A 23,049-nucleotide genomic window follows, 5' to 3' on the forward strand; every position below is an offset into this window, starting at 1 on the left:
TACTGACAGACAGTTTTAGTAGTGATGTGCCTTGTAAGGTATGGCATATAGACTGTAAAATGCAAAACTATAAGATATCACTGAGAGACATAAGTGTAGTGTTTTTGTCATTTTTTAGACACATAGGTCAGATATGTTTCCATGAGGACTTATAGTAACATGTTTCATCTTTTATTAAAAGATTTAAGCTAAATAATCACACAAAGTATATGGGTAGAATTTCACAATATGCAAGATTCATCCAATAATTCCATTCTAGTACTATTTGTAACTTGTAAAACTTTGTAAGTTTTTATTAGGGTATTATCATTTAGAGGTAACATTAGACAAGAGGCACATTTTAAAAACTGTAATCATTGGTTTTTAGTTATGAGTGCTATATTACAAGATTGTACATGTTTCACGTATCTATTTAAATTTGCTTCTGAGATTGAATTAAACATATAATAATATAAATAATAACAAAAACAATATATAAAAGTACCCCCCCCCAGATATAATATCTTAATATAAGATCAAGACAAAATGTGGAGTGTATACTTTGAACTCCTTATTCCTCAATTATATATGTTATAAACTTTAACTACATTCAATACCACAAAGAAAATAAAATGATAAATCACTTCACTGAGGATGTCATTGTTTTCTATAAAGAATAAAAATACAATATCCGGTATTAGGCATAAGGGATAATGCTATTCTGTTTTAATTTTCATTTGAAATTTAATTCTGTATGATCTAATTATTTATCATTACACTGTGTCTTTTTAGAGGTAATTATTTTATCAAATTGCATTATTTTACTAAACACACTTCCTTTCCATGTAATTTTTGCAATCCCGGACTAAATTGTATAACTCCAGATATTCCACTAACGTAACACATTTGCTGTGAAACCCCTTGGGCATAACTATAGCACCTCCAAAATTTCCCTTTCTTCTGAATGAGACCTCTTTTCTGATTTTCTTTAAAACATGAACATTATGCCTTATGAGTGTTGTCTTAAATTTGTATTGAACTTTGTGTCTGTTGTAGGAAATGATTAATCCTTTTGTAAATTCTGAAGGCTCCACAGCCAGAGGAAAACATTAAGAACATTTGGGGAAAAAATCTACTGCACTCACTTTCAAATCAATAATAACCATTGAGGAGTCAGATTTTTTTCACCTAATGCCTCCACTATGTACATGCCACATTCCACACTAAGGGGAAAGGGAAGTAGTGATGATTAACTTTTATTGTAGACATTCCACTAGAAGTGGTTACATATTTTAGGGAAAAGTGTGTTACATGAAGGAAAATGACAAAAGGTCTGAAGAGGGTGAGTATTTAATGACTAGGTTATCAAGAGGAACTCTTTCACAGGACATCTGCTCAGCAATATAGAGACTTTCTGTTTGAAAGTGACTGGTTTGTCTAAATAGTAAAGAGCATAAAATATAGGTATATTTATTTAGTGTGACCATTACCCTGCTAGTAATGTTAAAAATTGTATTTCCTTTATTGCATTTATTGCAATAATAACACAGATCTAAAGTTTACATTCAAAATTTGTTTCTTTGTTCATTTGAGGGCATTTCTGTTAGATCACTAGCTTTGATTTTTTGCAGGAGCACGTTTTGCAGTGTTATGGCTCAATTGACTGAGGAAACCCAACCAACTTTTGAGACCACCCTGAAGTCAAAGGCTGTGTCTGAAGATTGCAACGTAAAGTTCTCATGTGTTGTGTCAGGTAACAACTAAACTAATATATTCATTAAACTATTTTTATTTTATGCTGGCGGAAATTTGCATTTCTTTAATATTAATGCTAAATGATGGCTACTATCAGAGAACAGTTTTATTTATAGACTTATAATGTAACTTTTATGTTTTGCACAATCACAATTTCCTTTGAATTTCTCACTGAAGCCATTAAATTATTTTTATATGTTTTATTTGAAGAAAAAAAAACATTTCATACAATCAAATCTAACTTACAATGATGAAATTACTCTGCATACAATCAAATCAAACTTAACTAAGCCAGAATCCAGCCCCTATCTAAGTGAAAGAGAAGAGAGCCAAAAGCAAGAGCAAATCTTTAAAAACAAGAGATAAAGAAGAATGTCATTTTCCCCAATATAAATGCTTATTCTAAAATGTTATTGATTAGATCTTGACAGGTTTTTAAAAAGTTTTGATCCTCTAAGTGAGAATTTGATTTTTTCCAATTTCAAATAGTATAGAACATCAGCTACCCACTAACTTATAACAGGTGGGCTGGAATTCTTCCAGTTGAGCTAGATAAGTCTATGTGCTAGTAGTGTGGTAAAAGCAACTACAAGCAATTTGTCCTTCTCCACTTTTTTGAGCCCATCTGGGAGAAAACTAAATATAGCTGTTAATAGGTTAGGAGTGATTGTGACGGGACTGAAAGATTTTTGTCCAGAATGATGTTAATTTAGTATATTCCCAAAAACATGTGGCTGGAACTAGATTGCAACATTGACAGGTTGGATCTTGCCCTGGATACATTTTGGACAATTTTAAATGTGATTAATGAATTCAGTAAAATATTTTAAGTTAATTGAATGCTTTGAACATATGAAGCTAGAGTGTATTTTATACATTGCTACCTTCCACTGCTTTTCTGAGATGTTAAGTGAATGATCCTTTCCCTAAAGTACCCTGGGATCTTTTAAAGGAATTGATTTTAAAATGTTGTTATATATTATTATGATGTTGTCTAAGTCTTCAAGACTGATCAGTATTTCTTCTGGAATAGAAATGGGTGGGAGGTAATAAAAATTGCTCAGGTTTCTTTTAGCAAAGTTTCTGATTTGCAAATAGAAAAATTGCGTTGATAGGAAGTTAAATTCGAAGATTAATTGTTGCAAAGACGTTATCTATATACAATTCTCTAAGTGTTTAAATCCTGGACTTTTTCCAAACTTTAAATACTATGTAGGTTTGAGAGGGTAGGAAAAGGTGTTTATATTGTAGAGGTACAACAGATAAAAGTTTCTCTATCTTAAAGTGCTTCCTGCATGGGTTCCATATTATGAGTAAATGGTGGAGAATTGTATTATTAGTATATTGATAATGATTTGTATTTACTGAGGTACAAAGCAGGACATATAAAGAAGTACAGCAAGATTTTATTGCAGACCAGGTTTGTGTATATTCATTAGTATCAGTATTTTCTGCCCAGTAATAAAATTGAAAGTTAGGCAGTCCCAAGGTTGGTTTTCCTGCTTAAGATTAAAGGAGTTTATTTCCCCTAGCCTCTCAGTAATTAAATAAATTCAAATATGCATAACTCACTACAAATAAAATTTGTTTGTAGTATCCTTCTCCAGAATATAATATGAGTCACAGATGTTTGACTTTGTTGCCACACCCTATTCTATCAATCAATAACTGGTTTTGGAAATAGGGTTGGGGTAGGGGATAATAACCCGAAGGTCATTATCAAAAAAATGCGTGGGTACACTTTTCCATTCATAAAATTTTTTATTTTGCAGTACTCCGCATCCTATTAATTGTCAATCATAATTTAAAAGGATCTATTGAAGTGTCCTAAAATATCCATAAAATCTATAAATTGTCGAATCAATTACTATTAAAAATATTTAAAATTCTTTGTTTATTAAATAGAGGGTTAAAAATATAAATACCCCCCATTAATCAAAATGTAAAAAATATTTAAAACCAGATTTATGTTGATTTGGCATATTCATAATGCAGAAATGAGTCTGAAGACATTTTCAAAATTGGATTTAATTATACAGTCCTCATTATGATTGGGGCAGTGGTAGAATTTTATCAGAAAAGTAAATGACACCTGTAACTGCAAAGTTTTGGCACTTGTAGTGTGTGGCAGCATTATTATAGTAATCACTTTGAAATAGCAAGCAGCTTTAACTACAAACCTAGACCTTATAAAACAATGATTCATTTATTATTCATTTTTAAATCTCAAGATTACAACTAGGTTTTCACATGTATGCCTTGAGGTAGGTTTCTAACAATGATAACACATTTTCCAGCTAAATACCAAGTTTAACTTTTCAAACTATATCAGGAGCACAAAATTTAGTTTCAATTCCTCACTCGAGTCTCAGTAATAGTGCTTCCATAAAGTTGCATTATTTGTAAAGCAAAACATTTTTACTTCTACCTTACATGGCCTTTTTTCATTTTGATGATTTTTTTCCTGGTATTTGGATCATATAAACAATAAACCAAAACCCTAACTTTTAAACTAATGACACATTGTGTATTAGTTTGGGAAACCGTAGAATGTTTTTCTTTCAGGTCGGATTTTTTTACAGAAAACGTTGTTTATTACTTTCAATGTTTATTACTTTAAATTAAAATTCAATTGGCTAAAAGCTGCAACACAGTGGCACAGTGGTTAGCACAGAGGTCTCTACTTTTTAGGCACCTAGGTTAAAATTCTTTCATGGTCAACAACTGTGTGAATTTTGCATGTTCTACCAATGTTCTCCTGGTGTTCCTATTTTCTCTCAGTTCCAAAAGATAGGCATGTTAAGTTGGTGACCCTAAACTGGCCCTGCATGAGTATAGTATGTACTGGACTGACATCACATTGTGTACAGGTTTCCAACTCACGCTACTATAACATGTTCTGCCTTGCTGCAGATTGCTGTAAAATAAATGGTTTAAAAAATGGATCAATACCAATTATTAAAATGTGTTCACTTGTAAATGTATTTTTAAATAAAAATCCAGTTGGCTACAGTATTTGACATGAAAATAATCTTTTTATATTGGATAATTAAGGCATAAGAATTAACAAAGTTTTCAGAGTAAAGACTGGATTGCAATCAGTTTTTCATGGGGACTTAATTCTTTTGTTTTCCAAAAGGAAGTTAAGCAAGTTAGTAAGTAAAGGTTCTATAAAGCAGATTTTAATAGACACAAAGTAACTAGCTTTTCAAGTTAAAAACCAATACATACTTTACAATATAAAATCCTTTTAGCAAAAGGCTTGTTTAAACAAATGACTTTTTAGCAGACACTTAAAATTATCTGCAGAGTCGGCACATCACAAGGTCAATGGAAGGGCATTCCAGAGTCATTGTGTAATAGCTATAAAAGCTTGGTAACCACAGGTTTTTAAGTTATTGCGTAGGACAGTTATTAGTCCCTGACCAGAGGACCTAAGGGACCGGTTTGCAGTATATGGTTGAAATAGGTCAACAATATATGTAGGAGCCTGGCCATGCAGAGCTCTGTATGTTAAAACGAGAATTTTAAAATGAACTCTAAATAAGCTCAAAAGGTAATAGGAAGGCAACTGTAGTGAGAATAAAATGGTGGTGAGTATGGGACCTTCTGTTGGACCTCTTTAAATGCCTTGCAGCTGTATTTTGGACAGTTTGTAAGCAGTGTGATAACGCCTTGCTGAGGCAAGTAAAAAGTACATGTCAATAGTCTAAATGGGAAAAAATAAAAACATGAATGAGCATTTCCATCTCAGATTTAGACACAATTGATTCAAAACTTAGCAATGTTTCTTAAGTGGAAGAAACATGGCCTAGTTTAGCCTGACTGAAGAATAGAAAATAAAATTCCAATTGTCTGCCTAATCTTAGGGATAGAGCAATCAGGAAAAAGGTGGCCGTACTTCTTTCTTATCCTCAATAAATCTTAAGTAATTATTACCCATCCAGACTTTAATAACAATAAATAAAACATTTTATTTATATAGCACCTTTACCATGCTCAAGGCACTTCACAGAGTCTTAGAAAAAACAGCTGGGTATATGTAACATGAGATACAAATATTTTCTGCATAGAACACTAAAACAGATAAATACAGGATATGAAAAGCATTAAATAGAATAAAAGACTATAAACTTGAGTAAAATACTAAATTCAATACTAGAATAAAGGCCCGAACAAATAGCATAATTTGTGATATAACACACATACACACACAAATTATCCTGAGCATCTAAAGAGAGAGGTAAACTCAAGGAAGTGGCAACATGTCAGGTTAAGCTAAAAGTCTTTCTGAGGAGATGAGTTTTGTAGATGAGGAGATGAGTAGAAGAATGAATTGAGTCAGCTGATCTATTTAATTTAGGGAGGTCCGCTGTGGCAACTCCTAACAGGAGCAGCCGAAAGAAGAAGAAGATTCCAAAGTCTGGGCTCTATACAGCTAAAGGCCCTGTCACTCATAGACTGCAGGTTAATGTGAGGCACGATAAGATTGCCAGAATCAGAGGACATTAGAGGGTGAACAGGAGCATAGTGATGGGAAATGTCACTGATGTAGTCCGGTACAAGGCCATTTAAACCTTTTAGGTTATTAATTGAATTTTATATACATCCCTGTAAGTCACAGGGAGCCAGTGAATGCAAAGCAGGGTGGATGTTATGTGCTCACTGTTGCTGATTTGTGCAAGGACTCCTCTAGAAGTATTTTGAATCAACTGGAGCTGTGATATAAGATTTGAAGGGGCACCTGCCAGTAGGGAGTTACAATAATCGATGCAGGATGTGATAAAAGCATGTAGATGTTTCTCAGCATTAGAAAAGGAGAGGAATTAGTTAACATGGGATATGTTACAGAGGTTGAATTAAGAAAATTTCTTAATGTGGTTTATATTGGTGGAATACTGTAAGAAAGGCAGGAGTCAAAAATGACACCAAGATTCCTTGCATTTGAAGAAGGTCTGAGGAGATTTTCATTAAGAGTAATTGATAAGGAGCTCATGTTCCTAAGTTGTGGTTTAGTGCCAATTTGTAGAAGTTCAGTTTTGTTGCAATTTAACGTTAAGGAGTTATGCTGCATCCATGTTTTAATTTCACTGAGGCAAGTTGTCCTTTTGTGACTGGTGCGCTGAGCTGGATATGCTGTTGCCAAGACTAACAAACTCTTGCCTATCAGTCAGATAGGTCTTAAACCACTGGAGGGCAGAGCTAGAGATACACATAATGTTTTCCATTCTGGACAGTCGAATGTCACTTTTGACAGTTTCAAATGCTGCAGGTCTAACAGAATTAATATTCTGGTTTGTCCTGAGTCTGCTGACATAAGCAAATCCCAAAACAATGCTATTAGTGTTTTTTTATTTGCCAAATTTCTTTTAAGCACAGCATATCAAGTTGGAGTCTGTAATGAATTCTGATAGCACCAATGCTTTGCCATTAACAGATCTTTTGTTAAACAATGTAAAATTAGCTAATGAGGCTTCTTTGTGCACAGACGCATAACCAGAGTTTATTTTAGCATATTGCAAATTGGGCACACTGGCACTCTTATTTCCAAAGCCACAAGTAGGGCAGTGTATTCCTGAACAGATGCTGCTGGCGAACTTTCCATTCACAGCCTGGCGGTTGCAGTGACATGACCTGTGATGTAAATATTTCAGGTGCCGCACAATGCCAGTATCTTTTAGGACATCCCAGTCAGACTGTTTTCTCTGGACAAACTGTTTAATATGCAGGAGTTTGTCATGAATTTTTCAACATAGTAGAATTCCAATATTTATCTGACAGTAGTAAAGTACTGTACACTTAAGCAGAGCAGCACGGCATAGAAGGTGAGATGGGTGGGGTTGGGCAGTTCAAATGAGTGACGATAGCAACTTATTTTACATATTTACTTATCTACATATTTGGTTTTCTTCCCCCTTCTCAAGGATATCCTTTTTGGGCAGACTAGGGACTCTAATTTGCATTGGCATGAATGAGTGGTTCCTCATTTTAACTTGACTGTTCAGAAAGGGGATCTAAGGCCCACACAGCCCCATATTGCTAAGTCATAAAATGAATAGATGAATAAATAATGAATGGATTACAGTGTGTTTTATCATTATTTTGACCACCATTTCAACAGTGGGTTTTATGGCATCATCTTATAGTATGGATGCTGTCCTCCTTTTTTGGGTCCAAATGCAAATAGAAGAGTAATTTTGACACAGTTCTTATGCCATTTTACATCTGTTTAGCTCTGGCTTCTTTTGAACTTCAGGCTATAGCTATCAATATTATTAGGGTTTCAAAAGAGTCTCTCTTGTTGGTAATTTAAGATTTGTCTCTACACAAAAAATGATCAGCTTTTTTCTCTTATTTGACAGAGGCTCATGTATTGATAACTTTCATGTCCTTGCTTGTGCTGTTTGCCTATTTTTCAGCACTTTCAGTGTTAGTTTGTTTTGAGCTGTGGTGCTTCAGCAAAAGTTTTGAACTTGCATGTAATGAAAGAAACATAACCATTTCCTTCCTTTCAGTTTATTTCAACATAGCTTAACTAGTAATTAATTTATGTTCTCACTATTCCAATGCTTTCAAAACAATACTTCCTTAGACACACTAAACAACTTTGGAAGAATTTGCATTATAATTAGATTATCAATAAATGGAAGTCATTCCTTGATAAAATATAATTCTCCCAAATATGTACCAGAAGCAAGCTAAAACATTGTACACTGAATACATCTCTCATGAGTGACACAAGATTTATCCAGGATTAGATTCTACACGTGACAGTTATTTTTAGGTACCTATTCCTCGTGGCCACATGCTCTGGCTATGTCCTCAGCTTATATCATACTACTTCACTCCTATTTAAGACTATTTCATTTACATCATCGTCGTATATTCCTTTTAGCAGTAGTACAAAGTGGAATACTCTTGTTCAATATACTTTTATTACACTGACAGGTAACTCTTATTTTGCTTATCTAAATTTATCCAACTCTGCTTTCATTATTATAACTGAACACTATATGTTTTGCATAGAATTGCAAAAAATAAATCTGTTTCATAGGAAACAACTCAGAAATTGATATTAAAACAGAAATGGTAAAGCAGGTTATATTAGCAGTATTTGGTACACTTGACAAGTGATTTTAAAGTATTATATGTGTTTTAATCCCTTGTTTGGTTTATATTAATTTTGTTGAAACATTCTGCTGATCTGATTATGAATACTACATTGAAGCATTATAGTTGTGGCAGGATGCCTCATGATAGGCTGCATACTTAGTTTGACACATTGTAACTTCCTGGTATTCAGAAATCCCACCTGTCAATGTACAGCTGCCCTGGTAATATTGTCTAATTGAGCACAAAGCAAACTCAACTCTGTACTGATGACTACAGGAACTGCAGCTGCCAATAAAACAGTTGGTGTGGTGTTGAAAATTGCCTTAAATGGCCTGACAAACTGCAGCTTGTTTAAGGCATATAAGAAATCAAGAGTGACTAGAATGCTGTTATTATAAAATCTAATTAGGACATGCCGTTTATTTTTAAAATATAATATGAAAAATTGTCAACTTAAATATTACTTAATTTTCGGCACCTACCTCCTGAACCAAAATATAGTCATTTGTTTGACCAGAATATGTTCCATTAAGATTGAACTCTGAATAGGATATACATATTCTCAATCACACTCACTTTCACCAGACCAATTTAGAAATACCATTCCACCTAACATACACATCTTTGACTTGTGGGAGGGAACTGGAATAACCAAAGAAAACCAAGGTGGGTATAGAAAAAGCACAATAACACAACACATACAGAGACTAATTCAGGGTCTGAACCTGTGACTCAAGAGTTTAGATACAACAGCATTAATCATTGTCCTGCTCACTGAAGTGATTAAACTATAATTAAGTGTTACTATTTAACATTACCTAAAACATTAACATATTTCACAAAGGCCAGGGCTCACTTGTACAATACACACCACATCAAACAATACGTGATCTGTTCTGTTTAAGAGAATAAAATTAAATGAGAAAAAATAACTGTAAGCATTATGCTGCAACATGTGCTTTCTGTTAACTAAGTGTCAAACAAGCTGTCATAGTTCTTAATGAAACATTCATACAGTATTGAATCAGGAGTCAATTTCCCAGCTGTAGCATTTATCTTTCTTTGGCAGCAAATCATAAAATGCCGATATCACACTTTTTTCCATGGTGATGTACAATATCTGAGGGCTGTAAGCTCACTTTTTCCCCTTGGGCATTTGTGTTGTAAGCGGAATCTTTTTGGAATACGACAGATTAACAGGAGTTCAGGTACAGAGATATTTCTCTATCTTGGTTTGGTGTACACTTATCCTGTTACAAGACTGGGCTCTAAACCAGTGGTTCTCAAGTTCAGTCCTGCAGCCCTTCGGTGGCTGCAGCTTTTCATCCCAACAAGTTTTTCCTTTTAACTACACTTCTATGTTAACTAAACAAGCTAATCTTCACAATGTGTGTTATTTTATCAATCCAGAAATTACAAATTGGTTATAATAAAATTTAACTGAATGGAGTAGGTATTTTTCAACTTTTAGCATTTGGTTCTTTTTAAATTACAGAGAAAAATTGAGTTAAATAGAAAATTACACAGTTAAGCATCTAAAGATACGGCAAAAAAACAACAAATATTTCTTATGAATATAAATCTAAAATAAATGCTTTTTTCTGAATGCAAAATAAGAGAAGACATAAAAGGAACACTGCTAATTAAACAATGGGATCAATTAAAGATAAAGACTACTCACTGACTGTAAAACAGGACTGCACTTGAGAACCCCTGTTCTAAACTAATACTAGTTTTTAGTGAGCAGTAGGTTTTTTACAAGCAATCATATATGCAAAAATGAACTTTATTTTCAACATTTTTAATTCTTTTTAGCATTAATCTCCTTAGATATGGACCAAGCTAATGTGTGATGAACAATTCGGTAATCGTTCAGTTTCTTGCAGTTTTGTTTCTTTGGCTTTAATTATATTTTTTCACAGTCTATTTTTTGAAATTATGCAATCCACTTTTAAATTCAATTATTTTCCAAAAAGATTAAAAGTCAGAATACATTGTTTGTATCTCTGTGTCATATTTTAGACATACATATTTCTGTCACTTTGTTTTAAACTTTCTAGTAGATGGCTGTGGCAATATATCTTTACCCTAGATATGTAAATCACATTATTGTTGGTTGGCAAATTTGACACTCTTATCTGATGAGCTGATAAAGTTTGAAAAAACATAGCATACTTTGAGCATATACTCCTTTTCCTCCAAAGCTGCTGCATTCATCACTGTTTTAACTGTTAACTTACAAAGTAGTAGCCTGGAGTGATGAGTCATGGGTAAGGGTTATAGTTTTAAAAAGTAAGTATAACTCCCTTGGAGTTATCACTTGGAATTAATCTGGGTGTGGTAGACTATACAGGCATTTAGCACAGCTATTTAAAAAAAAAAAAGTAAATAGGAAACTTTTGAATCTGTATTGTGAAAATGCACAAGTAATAACATACTTAATGCATTCTAATGATATTAAATATGAATGGATTACAACATTCTTTTTTTTCCATTTTAATTATGTTGTAATGCATTACAGTATTGCTTTTTTACATGTTTTAATTTACATCTACATTTATATTTACATTTGTTTTAAACTGAATAGAATGTCTAATGGTATAGGTATTAAATATCTACATTAACTGTGTGTTATGCCTTTTAAAATATAAAGCTGTATGGCTTTAAATCAAAGTTACCTAAATTTGATAATAACTATTTTGAAATGTATTGTTTAATGGCAAACTAAATTTTGAAGAATAATATTTATAAGGAAGGCTTTTTGGCAAGTCAAAAGTCTGCTGTCTGATGCTACTTTGCTCTGCATCACTACAGGAGTTGATTTTTCTGTCAATGGTAATATCTATATTAGCATGGAAAATGGTTTAAAATCCTTTTTATGTGCAGTATATTATTCTAAAACATAAACAGATTCATGCATTTGTAACTTGTTTGTATTAGTCTACAACTACTCTTTATTTGAATTATTTCTTTTAATACCTTGTGGTAACATTTATTAGGTCTGTTGTTAAATAAATAATAAAATTCAAAAGAAGTAATTCATTAAAGGAAAACGGGAATCAACATGAAACGTTTGAAATGATAGAAATAGCCATATACCAGGCATTCTGATTGCTTCATGTGAAAACACTTGCAACATCTTAATCTTACTCAGCTGCTACATTCAAAGCATTCCTGTTATATCCCGTCTTACTTAACATTGCAGCACTTTGTTACTATTATATGAGGGATAACTGCTCTATGCTAACTGATTTTTACTTGCCATTTTACTTGTTTCAGGAATAATAACAATGTAATAATGACAATTTGTTTCTTATGTAGCATTATACAATTTTATTATAATTAAAACACATATATGAATCACAGTATATAAAGAATCTGACAGAAATCCAGTAAAACTGCATGTTGTGAAAAGTCCTTCAATTTAAATGTTTAAAATATATTAAACTATTTAAACAGTTTAAGCTTTCTTTTTTGCCTAGCCTGTTTTGTCGTGATTGGTTTATCTACTGACTGTGCATCTGCCTGTCAAAAGTGTCCTTGTCATCTAGTTGCCTACATTCTTAATTTTACTCCAATATCACTTGATACACCATCATCTTTCATCTCTTTAAGCTCAGAAAAATTGTCTATGCACACATACGTCCAGAGGGTCTAAAAAACATAAAACTGGAGGATTTGCATTGTCAAACTGAAAGATTATATTTTCCCATTTTTGATACTCCTGACTTGTAGCTGATGATTTAACCACATTTTTTCTGTTCATCCAATTTTATGACCCTTATTTCAGGATCACAGAGATCTGAAAGTTATCTGGCAAGGAAGGAAGTAGCTAGCAAGTTGTAATTTATGCAGTTTACTCAATAACATTGTCATAAACTAGACACATTTACTATAGTCCAGACATTCACATTGTAGAAACCTACTTCTTCTGTCATCCAGAGTCTTTTTTCTTGTTTTAGGTCACCCAGAACCTGAACTAACCTGGTATAAAGATGATGTGGAAATGGACCGCTACTGTGGCCTACCCAAGTATGAAATTTTTCGCAACGGGAAAGTTCATACTCTTCACATATACAAGTAGGTATTTAGCAATGAGTTAAGCTACATGAATACAGTAATTCAAACATTCATTAAGATATTATAATTTGTTTACTCATTGGCAAATTTGTGGACCCTGTTGAAATTATACAATTCAGTTTTCTGTGTGTGTGTGTGACTTGCAACAAGGAAGAAAACTGTAGAAACAAAATAGCTCTTAAGGAAAACTGTAGTATCACACATTTTTACAATAGAAATGTTACTTTTGCTCTCTGGCATTCCACTGAGAAGTATAAACTAATAGGCATCAGCTTAGGGGAAAACCTTTATATACAGTGCCCTCCATAATATTTAGGACAAAGACACATTTTTCCTTATTTTACCCTTCTGCTCTATGGTTTAAGATTACAAATCAAACAATTCTGCCATGATTAAATTTAACATTGCAGACTTTAATTCAAGGGTATTCACATACATTTCCATCACACTATATAAGGTCCCCGTAAAGATGCTTCTGTTTTTCATGATTCTAGTGCTGTTTTACATTATACAGATTTCAGGCCCCTTTTTTCTAGAAGTAACCATGGATTAGACACCAGTTACACTCTTATATGTCATATTTAGTAAAATATTAATTAACAGATACTACACCATACTATACAACTTTCTAAACCCATATAATCCAGTGAATAACAGTAGTCTTTTTGCAAAGATTAAAAAACCTGAACAAAACTGGGAATTCTAATCTTAAATGCCAAGCTGACTTGATTAATATTTTAAATGTTGGCTGCTTTCTATTAATGAAATTCCAAGACACAGTAAAAATCTAAATATAGAATCAATTGAACATGTTAAAATCCATGAAAAATATTCCAAAATCCACCTCCCTTCTCAAAATTCAAATGCTATTAAATTGGAGATCGAGATTAACTTTATTTACTTTAGTTGCAAGCTAAATCTGTTATTTCCATTCATTGTAACCCCTCTAATTCACCTAATTTTTTATTCTTTCTAAAATCATATACTACTTACATTCCCCTTTGCAGAGCTTTATGAATCAGTCAGCAATATATACAATACAATACAATTTATTTTTTGTATAGCCAAAAATCACACAAGAAGTGCCACAGTGGGCTTTAACAGGCCCTGCCTCTTGACAGCCCCCCAGCCTTTACTCTCTAAGAAGACAAGAAAAAACTCCGAAAAAACCCTTGCAGGGAAAAAATGGAAGAAACCTTGGGAAAGGCAGCTCAAAGAGAGACCCCTTTCCAGGTAGGTTGGACGTGCAGTGGGTGACAAAAAGAAGGGCGTCAATACAATACAATGGGTGACTTATTTAGGCAGGCAGGCAACGGCTCAATAGCTCGAATTTGGATATAAGTAGGTTCTATTTAGTCTCCAGAAATATCTTTGTTAGGATTGGAAGTTGAATTTAGTCTTTAAATTTCTATGGTAAAGAAAAAGTTATGCAATGATGAATAAATTTAACTATATAAAGTCAAAACTTGTATATATAAAGTCATTCCTGAATATATAAAGTCAAAACTTGATTATATAAAGTCAGCGTCGGTATATATAAAGTCAAAACTTGTTTCTGAATATATAAAGTCAAAACGTGAATATATAAAGTCATTCGCCAAATATATAACGTCAAAACCTGAGTATATAAAGACGTTGTTGGAATATTTCGGAATATATAAAGTAAGCGCTGGAATATATAAAGTTAAAACTTAAATATATAAAGTCAGTGTCGGAATATATAAAGTCAGCGCTGGAATATATAAAGTCAAATCTTGAATATATAAAGTCAGCACTGGAATATCCATCTATTTCCCAACCCGTTGAATCCAACCACAGGGTCACGGGGGTCTGCTGGAGCCAATCCCAGCCAACACTGGGCGCAAGGCAGGAAACAATCCTGGGCAGTGCACCAGCATCATTTTCAAAACATTAACCGAACAGTGTTTTTTTAATTTATTTTTCTGAATACGTTTTTGTTAACTTAGTTCAGTTCAGAGTCGTTTTAATCAATAGATTTTGACTTCACTTTATATATTCAGGAGTGAGTTTATATACTCCGATGTTGACTTTATATAATCAGGAATGACTTTATAAATTCCGACGCTGACTTTATATATTCAGGTTTTGACTTTATATATTCCAGTGCTGACTTTATAAATTCCGACGCTGACTTTATATATTCAGGTTTTGACTTTATATATTCCAGCAATGACTTTATACATTCAAGTTTTGGCTTTATATATTCCAGCGCTGACTTTATATATTCAAGTTTTGACTTTATATATTCAGAAATGACTTTATATATTCAAGTTTTGACTTTATATATTCTGACGCAGACTTTATATATTCACAAAATCAATGTATTTGCCTGTTTGGTACCCCATACTATATGTGTGTGTGTATATATGTACACATCTATACTAATAAAGGCAAAGCCCTCACTCACTCACTCACTCACTCACTCACTGACTCATCACTAATTCTCCAACTTCCCATGTAGGTAGAAGGCTGAAATTTGGCAGGTTCATTCCTTACAGCTTACTTACAAAAGTTGGGCAGGTTTAATTTCGAAATTCTACACGTAATGGTCATAACTGGAACCTATTTTTTCGTCCATATACTGTATTAGACTTCTGCTCGATGCCCGTGGGAGGCGGAGTTACGCCTCCCACGTAATTTAGTGCCTGCCCATATAAGGCCGTCCATCAGCGGCAATAGAAACATAGCCGCTAAATATTCACGGGTGAAGGACTGTACTTATGCAGAGGAAGATGAGATGGTTGGCACAAACTCGGCGAAACTGCGAGAGAAAGTTTTAAGTGCCAGGACTAAGGTAACATTAAATACAGCCATGGACATAGCACGAGATGGCACCAGCACAGCTGGGAACCTTCGATGCATGTACACCGAGTGGCTCACGTGAACTGGCGAGTGCACAGATAAAAGCAACAGTTCCAAAGAGCTGAACAAAACCGAATTACACAATTGAAAAGGCAGCAAAAATATGAAGCGCCTGATACATACAAGCATATTCATAAATCCAACTACTGCGGAAACAAAGCACACATTGGAAAAAGTCAATGTCCCGCTAAAGGAAGACAGTGTAAAAAAAAACCCGTGCATGCAGTGTGTCAGGTCTCAGATAAAGAAGAAGACGAGCTGTTTATTGATGCAGTAAGAAACGAATCGATGAATGAAACCTGTCATCTTTACAACGATTGACAAACACGGAATGTAACTTGAACACAACACATCCTACAAATACGAACCTGATTGAAAGAAATAATGATAATCAAATCCTTGATGACAGCAACACTCAGTAACACTCACAAAACAAATACTGTATATTGACAGTCATGTTACGTTATTTTTAAAATGTTCCCTTTTCTTTTCTAGCTTTTTAACACACTACTTCTCGCTGCGATACGCGGGTATATATATATATATATATATATATATCCCGATCTACATACTCGAATAATGGATACTTTATTCGCCATCAATGATTGTTTTGGTAAAGCCATACTCAGTGTATTCATTAGATGAACGGTAAAAAGAAAGAGCGAGGGAGGATGACTTATTGAGGCATGCAGGCTGTAGTGCGTCAACTCTATCTGAATTGCGCGATCACATTTGAAAAAATATATCTTTTCAAGTTCTATTTAGTCCATATGTGTCAAACTCAAGGGGCGGGCCACATCCGCCCGGCATGTAATTATATCCGCCCGAGATCATTTTATATACTGTATTATTGTTATTAAAGCCGGGTATATGAAGCGCTGGTAACACAATAAACTACAGATCCCATAATGCAGCGCTTCAGCTGCCTTGCCAACACTTACGCGTTAATCAAGTCTAGCTTATGATGCTGCAAGTTATTGCGAAGCTAGCTCACACGATGCTGAAGAGAAAAGTTGATTCTGAAAATAGAGCCTTTAAAACCGATGGGAGGCTGAGTATATGTTTACTGAACCCGTGTGTCTCATTTGTGGAGCTAATGTGGCTGTAATTACAGAATTTAATCTAAGACGGCACTATGAGACAAAACATCAGGGTAACCTGAATGCAATGCAGAAGATACAGAAAGCAGCATAATTAAATAAGAATCTGACACTTCAGCGGACGTTTTAACCCGTGCACAATCACAAAGTGATTTCAAGTGAAGCTGCTTTTATGGGAGACACAAATGCACCAGTGCACCTTGCCCCACTTTCCCTGTTGCCAAGTAATGTTAAACCAAGTCGTCACTACGGTGTTCCCAAATCGCACTTTGCTGATAAACTGAGCGAGCGCACTGAGTTTGCACGGCGCTTTGGTGACTTTGAAGAACAAAAAGTCCGTCTACATGCGGCTCGAACCTTGTGCATGTTTGGTAGCACATATCTGTGTGAGAAGCTCTTCTCAGTGATAAAGACTAACAAAACAGCACACAGGAGTCGCCTCACTGATGAGCACCTGCAATCCATCCTGAGAATCTCCACAACACAGAACCTCACACCAAACAGAAACGAACCTGTGGCCAAAAAGATGCCAGGCGTCCAGCTCTAAAATGACATATGAGCAAAGACAACTGAATGATTTGATTTGTTATTGCTGAAAGGAACACATTTTATTTATATTTCCAGGTTTTGTTATGCAGCATGTTCATATTTGAATTTGTATAATTTTGACAGGATATATTTTTATGGAGAGCAAAATCTTTTGGGATATTTAAAATCTAAGTTTATTTTTTATATAAAATTACATAAGAGTAAAGAAATTTGAATGTTTGTTCTTTTAACGTTTACTTTATTTCTAACTTGTATAATTTAGACAGGATATATTTTTATGGAGAGCAAAATATTATAAGTTGTTTAAGGTTTGAGTTGATTTATTCACGAATAATATTCCTGTCTGTTTTTACCATTCCTACCAAAGATATTTCTGTCGACTAAATAAAAATTCCTTCTATTTAAAATTTAAATAGAACTTGAACAAATACGATAGTTCATAATATCCACGCAGACTTGCATGTAAGAGCGGAGTCATCCGTTTTAACAAGCAGCTTATTGCACTGATCTGAAATAGCTGTGTGTGTATATATGTAGATATGTATGTATATGTATATATATGTTTATATATATGTGTGTGTATGTATGTATATATATATATGTATGTATATATGTGTATATGTATAGATATGTATATATTTATGTGTGTGTGTGTAAATATATATATATATATATATATATATATATATGACAACAACACTCATCACTCACAACAGTGACAAAACAATTACATTGACAATCATGTTACGTTATTTTCAAAATGTTTCCTTTTCTTTTTCATTGCTTCTTTAACACACTACTTCTCCACTGCGAAGCGCGGGTATTTTGCTATATGTATATATATACCCTGATCTACATACGCTCAAATAGACAAACCAAACGCCGTGGCGCAATGGTAGAGACTTCGCCTCTAGCGCCGACTTCCGAGGTTCGATTCCTGAGAGTGGGTGCACTGAGTATGTACGCGCGCTTCTCAATTCATTTTACCTTCGCATCCCCTTGGTTTGAGACGTATGAAAAAATATGCGGTTAACGCAGAAAGACAGATCACCAATTGAAGCTTTATGAATAACGGATACTTTATTCGCCATCAATGATTGTTTTGGTAAAGCCATACTCAGTGTATTCATTAGATGAACGGTAAAAAAGTAAGAGCAAGAGGAGGGTGACTTATTGAGGCACGCAGGCAAAACCACAATAGCACGCGGGCTCGATGTACTGTAGTGCACGTCAACTCGATCTGCATTGCGTGATCACATTCAAAAAAATATATCTTTTCAAGTTCTATTTAGTCCATATGTGTCAAACTCAAGGCCCGCGGGCCACATCCAGCCCGGCATGTAATTATATCCGGCCCGCGAGATCATTAATAATCATACTGTATTATTGTTATTAATTCCCCGGGGATATGAAGTGCCGGTAACACAATAAACTACAGATCCCATAATGCAACGCTTCAGCTGCCTTGCCGAACACTTACCGCGTTAATCAAGTCTAGATTATGATGCTGAAAGTTATTGCGAAGCTAGCCCACACGATGCCGAAGAGAAAAGTTGATTCTGAAAATAGAGCCTTTAAAAACCGATGGGAGGCTGACTATATGTTTACTGACATTGCTGGTAAACCTGTGTGTCTCATTTGTGGAGCTAATGTGGCTGTAATTACAGAATTTAATCTAAGACGGCACTATGAGACAAAACATCAGGATAACCTGAAAGACCTGAATGCAATGCAGAAGATACAGAAAGCAGAAGAGTTAAAGAAGAATCTGACACTTCAGCAGACGTTTTTACCCGTGCAAAATCACAAAGTGATTTCAAGTGAAGCTACTTTTATGGGAGACACAAATGCACCAGTCCAACTTGCCCCACTTTCCCTGTTGCCAAGTAATGTTGAACCAAGTCGGCACAACGGTGTTCCCAAATACACACTTTGCTGATAAACTGAGCGCACTGCGCACTGAGTTCGCACGGCACTTTGGTGACTTTGAAGAATAAAAAAAAGAATTTTGAGTTGTTTTGCAACCCATTTGCCGTCGATGTGGAAACTGCACCTGTGCAGATTCAGATGGGGGTGATTGAGCTGCAGTGTAATGGCACACTGAAGGCAAAGTACGATACTGCAGGGCCCACACAGTTTATTCACTCCATTCCCGCAGAAATGCTCCAGCTCCGTCTAAATGCGGCTCGAACCTTGTGCAGGTTTGGTAGCACATATCTTTGTGAGAAGCTCTTCTCAGTGATGAAGACTAACAAAACAGCACACAGGAGTCGCCTCACTGATGAGCACCTGCAGTCCATCCTGAGAATCTCCATAACACAGAACCTCACACCAAACATAAACGAACTTGTTGCCAAAAAAAGATGCCAGGCGTCCAGCTCTGATAAAATGACATATGAGCAAAGACAACTGAATGATTTGATTTGTTATTGCTGAAAAAAAAGAATTTTATTTATATTTCCAGGTTTTTGTTATGCAGCATGTTCATATTTGAATTTGTATAACTTTGACAGGATATATTTTTATGGAGAGCAAAATCTTTTGGGATATTTAAAATTTAAGTTTATTTTTATATAAAATTACATAAGAGTAAAGAAATTTGAATGTTTGTTCTTTTAACGCGTTTACTTTATTTCTAACTTGTATAATTTAGACAGGATATATTTTTATGGAGAGCAAAATATTATAAGTTATTTAAGGTTTGAGTTGATTTATTCCGTTATAATTTTCCTGTCTGTTTTTATTCATATTTATGTTTAAAAAAGTTAAGGTTTTAAAGTTTTGGATTTTGGCCCCCTGTGCAATTGAGTTTGAAACCCTTGATTTAGTCGACACAAATATCTTTGGTTGGAATGTAAGGCGAATTTACTGTTTACATTTGTATGGTGAAGAAAAATTTATGCAATGATGCCTACATTTAACATTCCTACCAAAGATATTTCTGTCGACTAAATAAAAATTCCTTCTATTTAAAATTTAAATAGAACTTGAACAGATACGATAGTTCATAATATCCATGCAGACTTGCACGTAAGAGCGGGAGTCATCCGTTTTAACAAACAGCGTATTGCACTGTTACGAAATAGCCTGCCCATTTAATTATTTAGTAATGGATAAATAAATTAAGATTTTGTACAAATAATGTTTTTCATCTTTCTTCCTTGATGGATTCTGCCACCCCCAACAACAGTTGCTCGCACCCCAAAGAGAGTATGTGTATATATATATATATATATATATATATATATATATATATATATATATATGTGTGTGTGTATGTATATATATATATATATATATATATATATATATATGTATTTGTGTGTGTATATATATGTATGTGTATATATGTAGATATGTATATATATATATATGTATATATATATATATATGTGGATGTATGCGTATATATGTATATATATATGTATGTTGTAATGGATGGCCGGCCATTTATCCTGGCCAATACCCCCAAGCCGCCAGGTGGAGCCCTCCTTGCAGCGTGGAGGTCCCCAGAAGACCAGCAGGGCATCATGGATATTGGAGTTTTTATGCAAAGCCCTGCTGGATGCCGTGGGGGCCACAGGAGGGAGCTGCAGGGAGGACCGAGGGCTTCTTCGTGCCCTGTGACCCGGAGGTTCGTCACAGGAAGAGCGACGGACTTCCGGGTTGAAGAAAGGGACTATTTACCTTGACCCGGAAGGGAAAAGGACTTGTGGACTATTGGGCAGAAACACTTCCGGGTCAGGGATTATAAAAGGATTATGGGAACTCCCAGACAATGAGCTGAGCTGGGTGGAAGGGTGGCAACGCGTCTGGGAGCTGGAGGATTGGTTTATTGTGTATTATTGTGATTTATTGGTGATTTATGAGTATTGTGAAGGAGAGTGTGCTTTGTACACTGTGGCAAGAAAATAAAGTCAACTTGAGGACTTTTACCTGGTGTCTGGAGTCGTGGACAGGGGTTCAAGGGAGCGAGGGCGCCCCCTATCGTTCACAATGTATATATATGTATGTGTGTATATGTATATATGTATGGATATGTATATATATATGTTTATATGTGTGTGTGTGTATATATATATATATATATACATTAATTACATTGACAATCATGTTACGTTATTTTAAAAATTTTTCCTTTTCTTTTTCATAACTTCTTTAACACACTACTTCTCCGCTGCGAAGCGCGGGTATTCTGCTAGTACAGTATAAAAATAAAACTTTTAGAAGTACAGAGTAGAATTTAACAGTAGATGATATCACATAATATGATTAGGGTTTGTTTAGAGTCCTGGAGACCTCATCCATCAAGCTGCCTCCCCCATTTGGCCATTCCACAGCTGAAATAGCGCTAATCCGATTAAAGGACCCCTCTTTTCACACGATTCTTGTGATCCTACATCAGGGATGACTTTACCTTAGGCAGGCAAAACAACTTGGCAGGTGGGCCGTGGCACCAAGTGCCACATTTGAGTACCAAGAAGAGAAACAGAATAGGTGAGGGTTAGTATCCAATTATAACTATCATGTTACTTATCTTTTTGTGCCAATGACTAACAACAGAGAAGCAGTCTGTAAAGTTAATCAGCAGCTCTAGTCAGGATATGCAAAACTGAAGTAGGGAGAGTCTTCAGTTGGGATTTAAAAGCTGAGACTGAAGAGGAATGTCTTATAGTAGCAGGCAGACCATATATGAACATTCTTTCTCAAGCAAATCATCACAAGGCACTTTATAAAGCACACAAGGCTATTGTTGAAAGCAAAAAATGAACACTGAAAATTGTGACAAATCACAAAAATACAATGAAGCTCTAGGAAAAGCTTTAATACATAAGAGATAACCTGAAATATATAGGAGTAGATTACCAGCAAGAGATGATAACAGCACATTAGGGTCAACATCCATACATGACATACAAAGGACTGAGTTAGAAAAATAAATAAAATATTATCCAAGTATAAAAAATCCATCTTAATACTTTTATTAAGGGTAAGTGACTGTGTATCCATCTGGTTGCTGTGTTTCTGTCTTTCTAATAGATGGTGCATCACAAACATTTCTAATAATAAAATGCATTATATTTGGTATTCCAGTAGATGGTGCATCACAGACATTTAGGCCAGGTTTATACTTCACGGAACGCGATGCATGCTCCTGCGGACACTATTGCTATGCAAGCATTTTACTGTTTATTCTTGCGCGCATACTTTAGGTAGATCTGGAAGATTCCACCAGTTGGCAGTGTGGGATATCATCACGGTGAGGAAAACATTCAGCTTTGCTGTGTTGTGAATTGCCTGAAACATCCAATAAATTCTGAGGACAACTTGCCACAATATCTCTGAAAGGATGTTTAATGATTGCATCCATCAATCCAGGGATGTACCCATTTCTGCAAGTATCAGGCAAGAGACAGAGACAATCCCTATACAGGCATCAGCTCATTGCAAGGTGAATGAACACAAGCACTCACATACACTAGCGTCATTTTATCGTCACCAAATCCCCAAAACTTCATGCCTTTGGAAAGAAACTGGACCACACTGTGGAAACCCACCAGGAAAACATGTAGACTCCAGGCAGGTAACA

The 23,049-nt window shown here is 34.8% G+C and overlaps 1 protein-coding gene across 2 annotated transcripts in view; it reads left to right on the forward strand.

Annotated features, from left to right (window-relative positions):
* Positions 1 to 23,049, forward strand: part of alpk3a (alpha-kinase 3a) — a 143,595-nt gene that overhangs the window by 8,532 nt on the left and 112,014 nt on the right. For both annotated transcript variants that reach the window (XM_039773401.1, XM_039773403.1), the window contains 2 exons: positions 1,611 to 1,732; positions 12,810 to 12,927. In XM_039773401.1, the coding sequence (XP_039629335.1) occupies positions 1,611 to 1,732; positions 12,810 to 12,927 (240 nt within the window). The remainder of the gene's footprint in view (positions 1 to 1,610; positions 1,733 to 12,809; positions 12,928 to 23,049) is intronic.

This window comes from Polypterus senegalus, chromosome 12, assembly GCF_016835505.1.
Source record: "Polypterus senegalus isolate Bchr_013 chromosome 12, ASM1683550v1, whole genome shotgun sequence".
NCBI lineage: Eukaryota > Metazoa > Chordata > Cladistia > Polypteriformes > Polypteridae > Polypterus > Polypterus senegalus.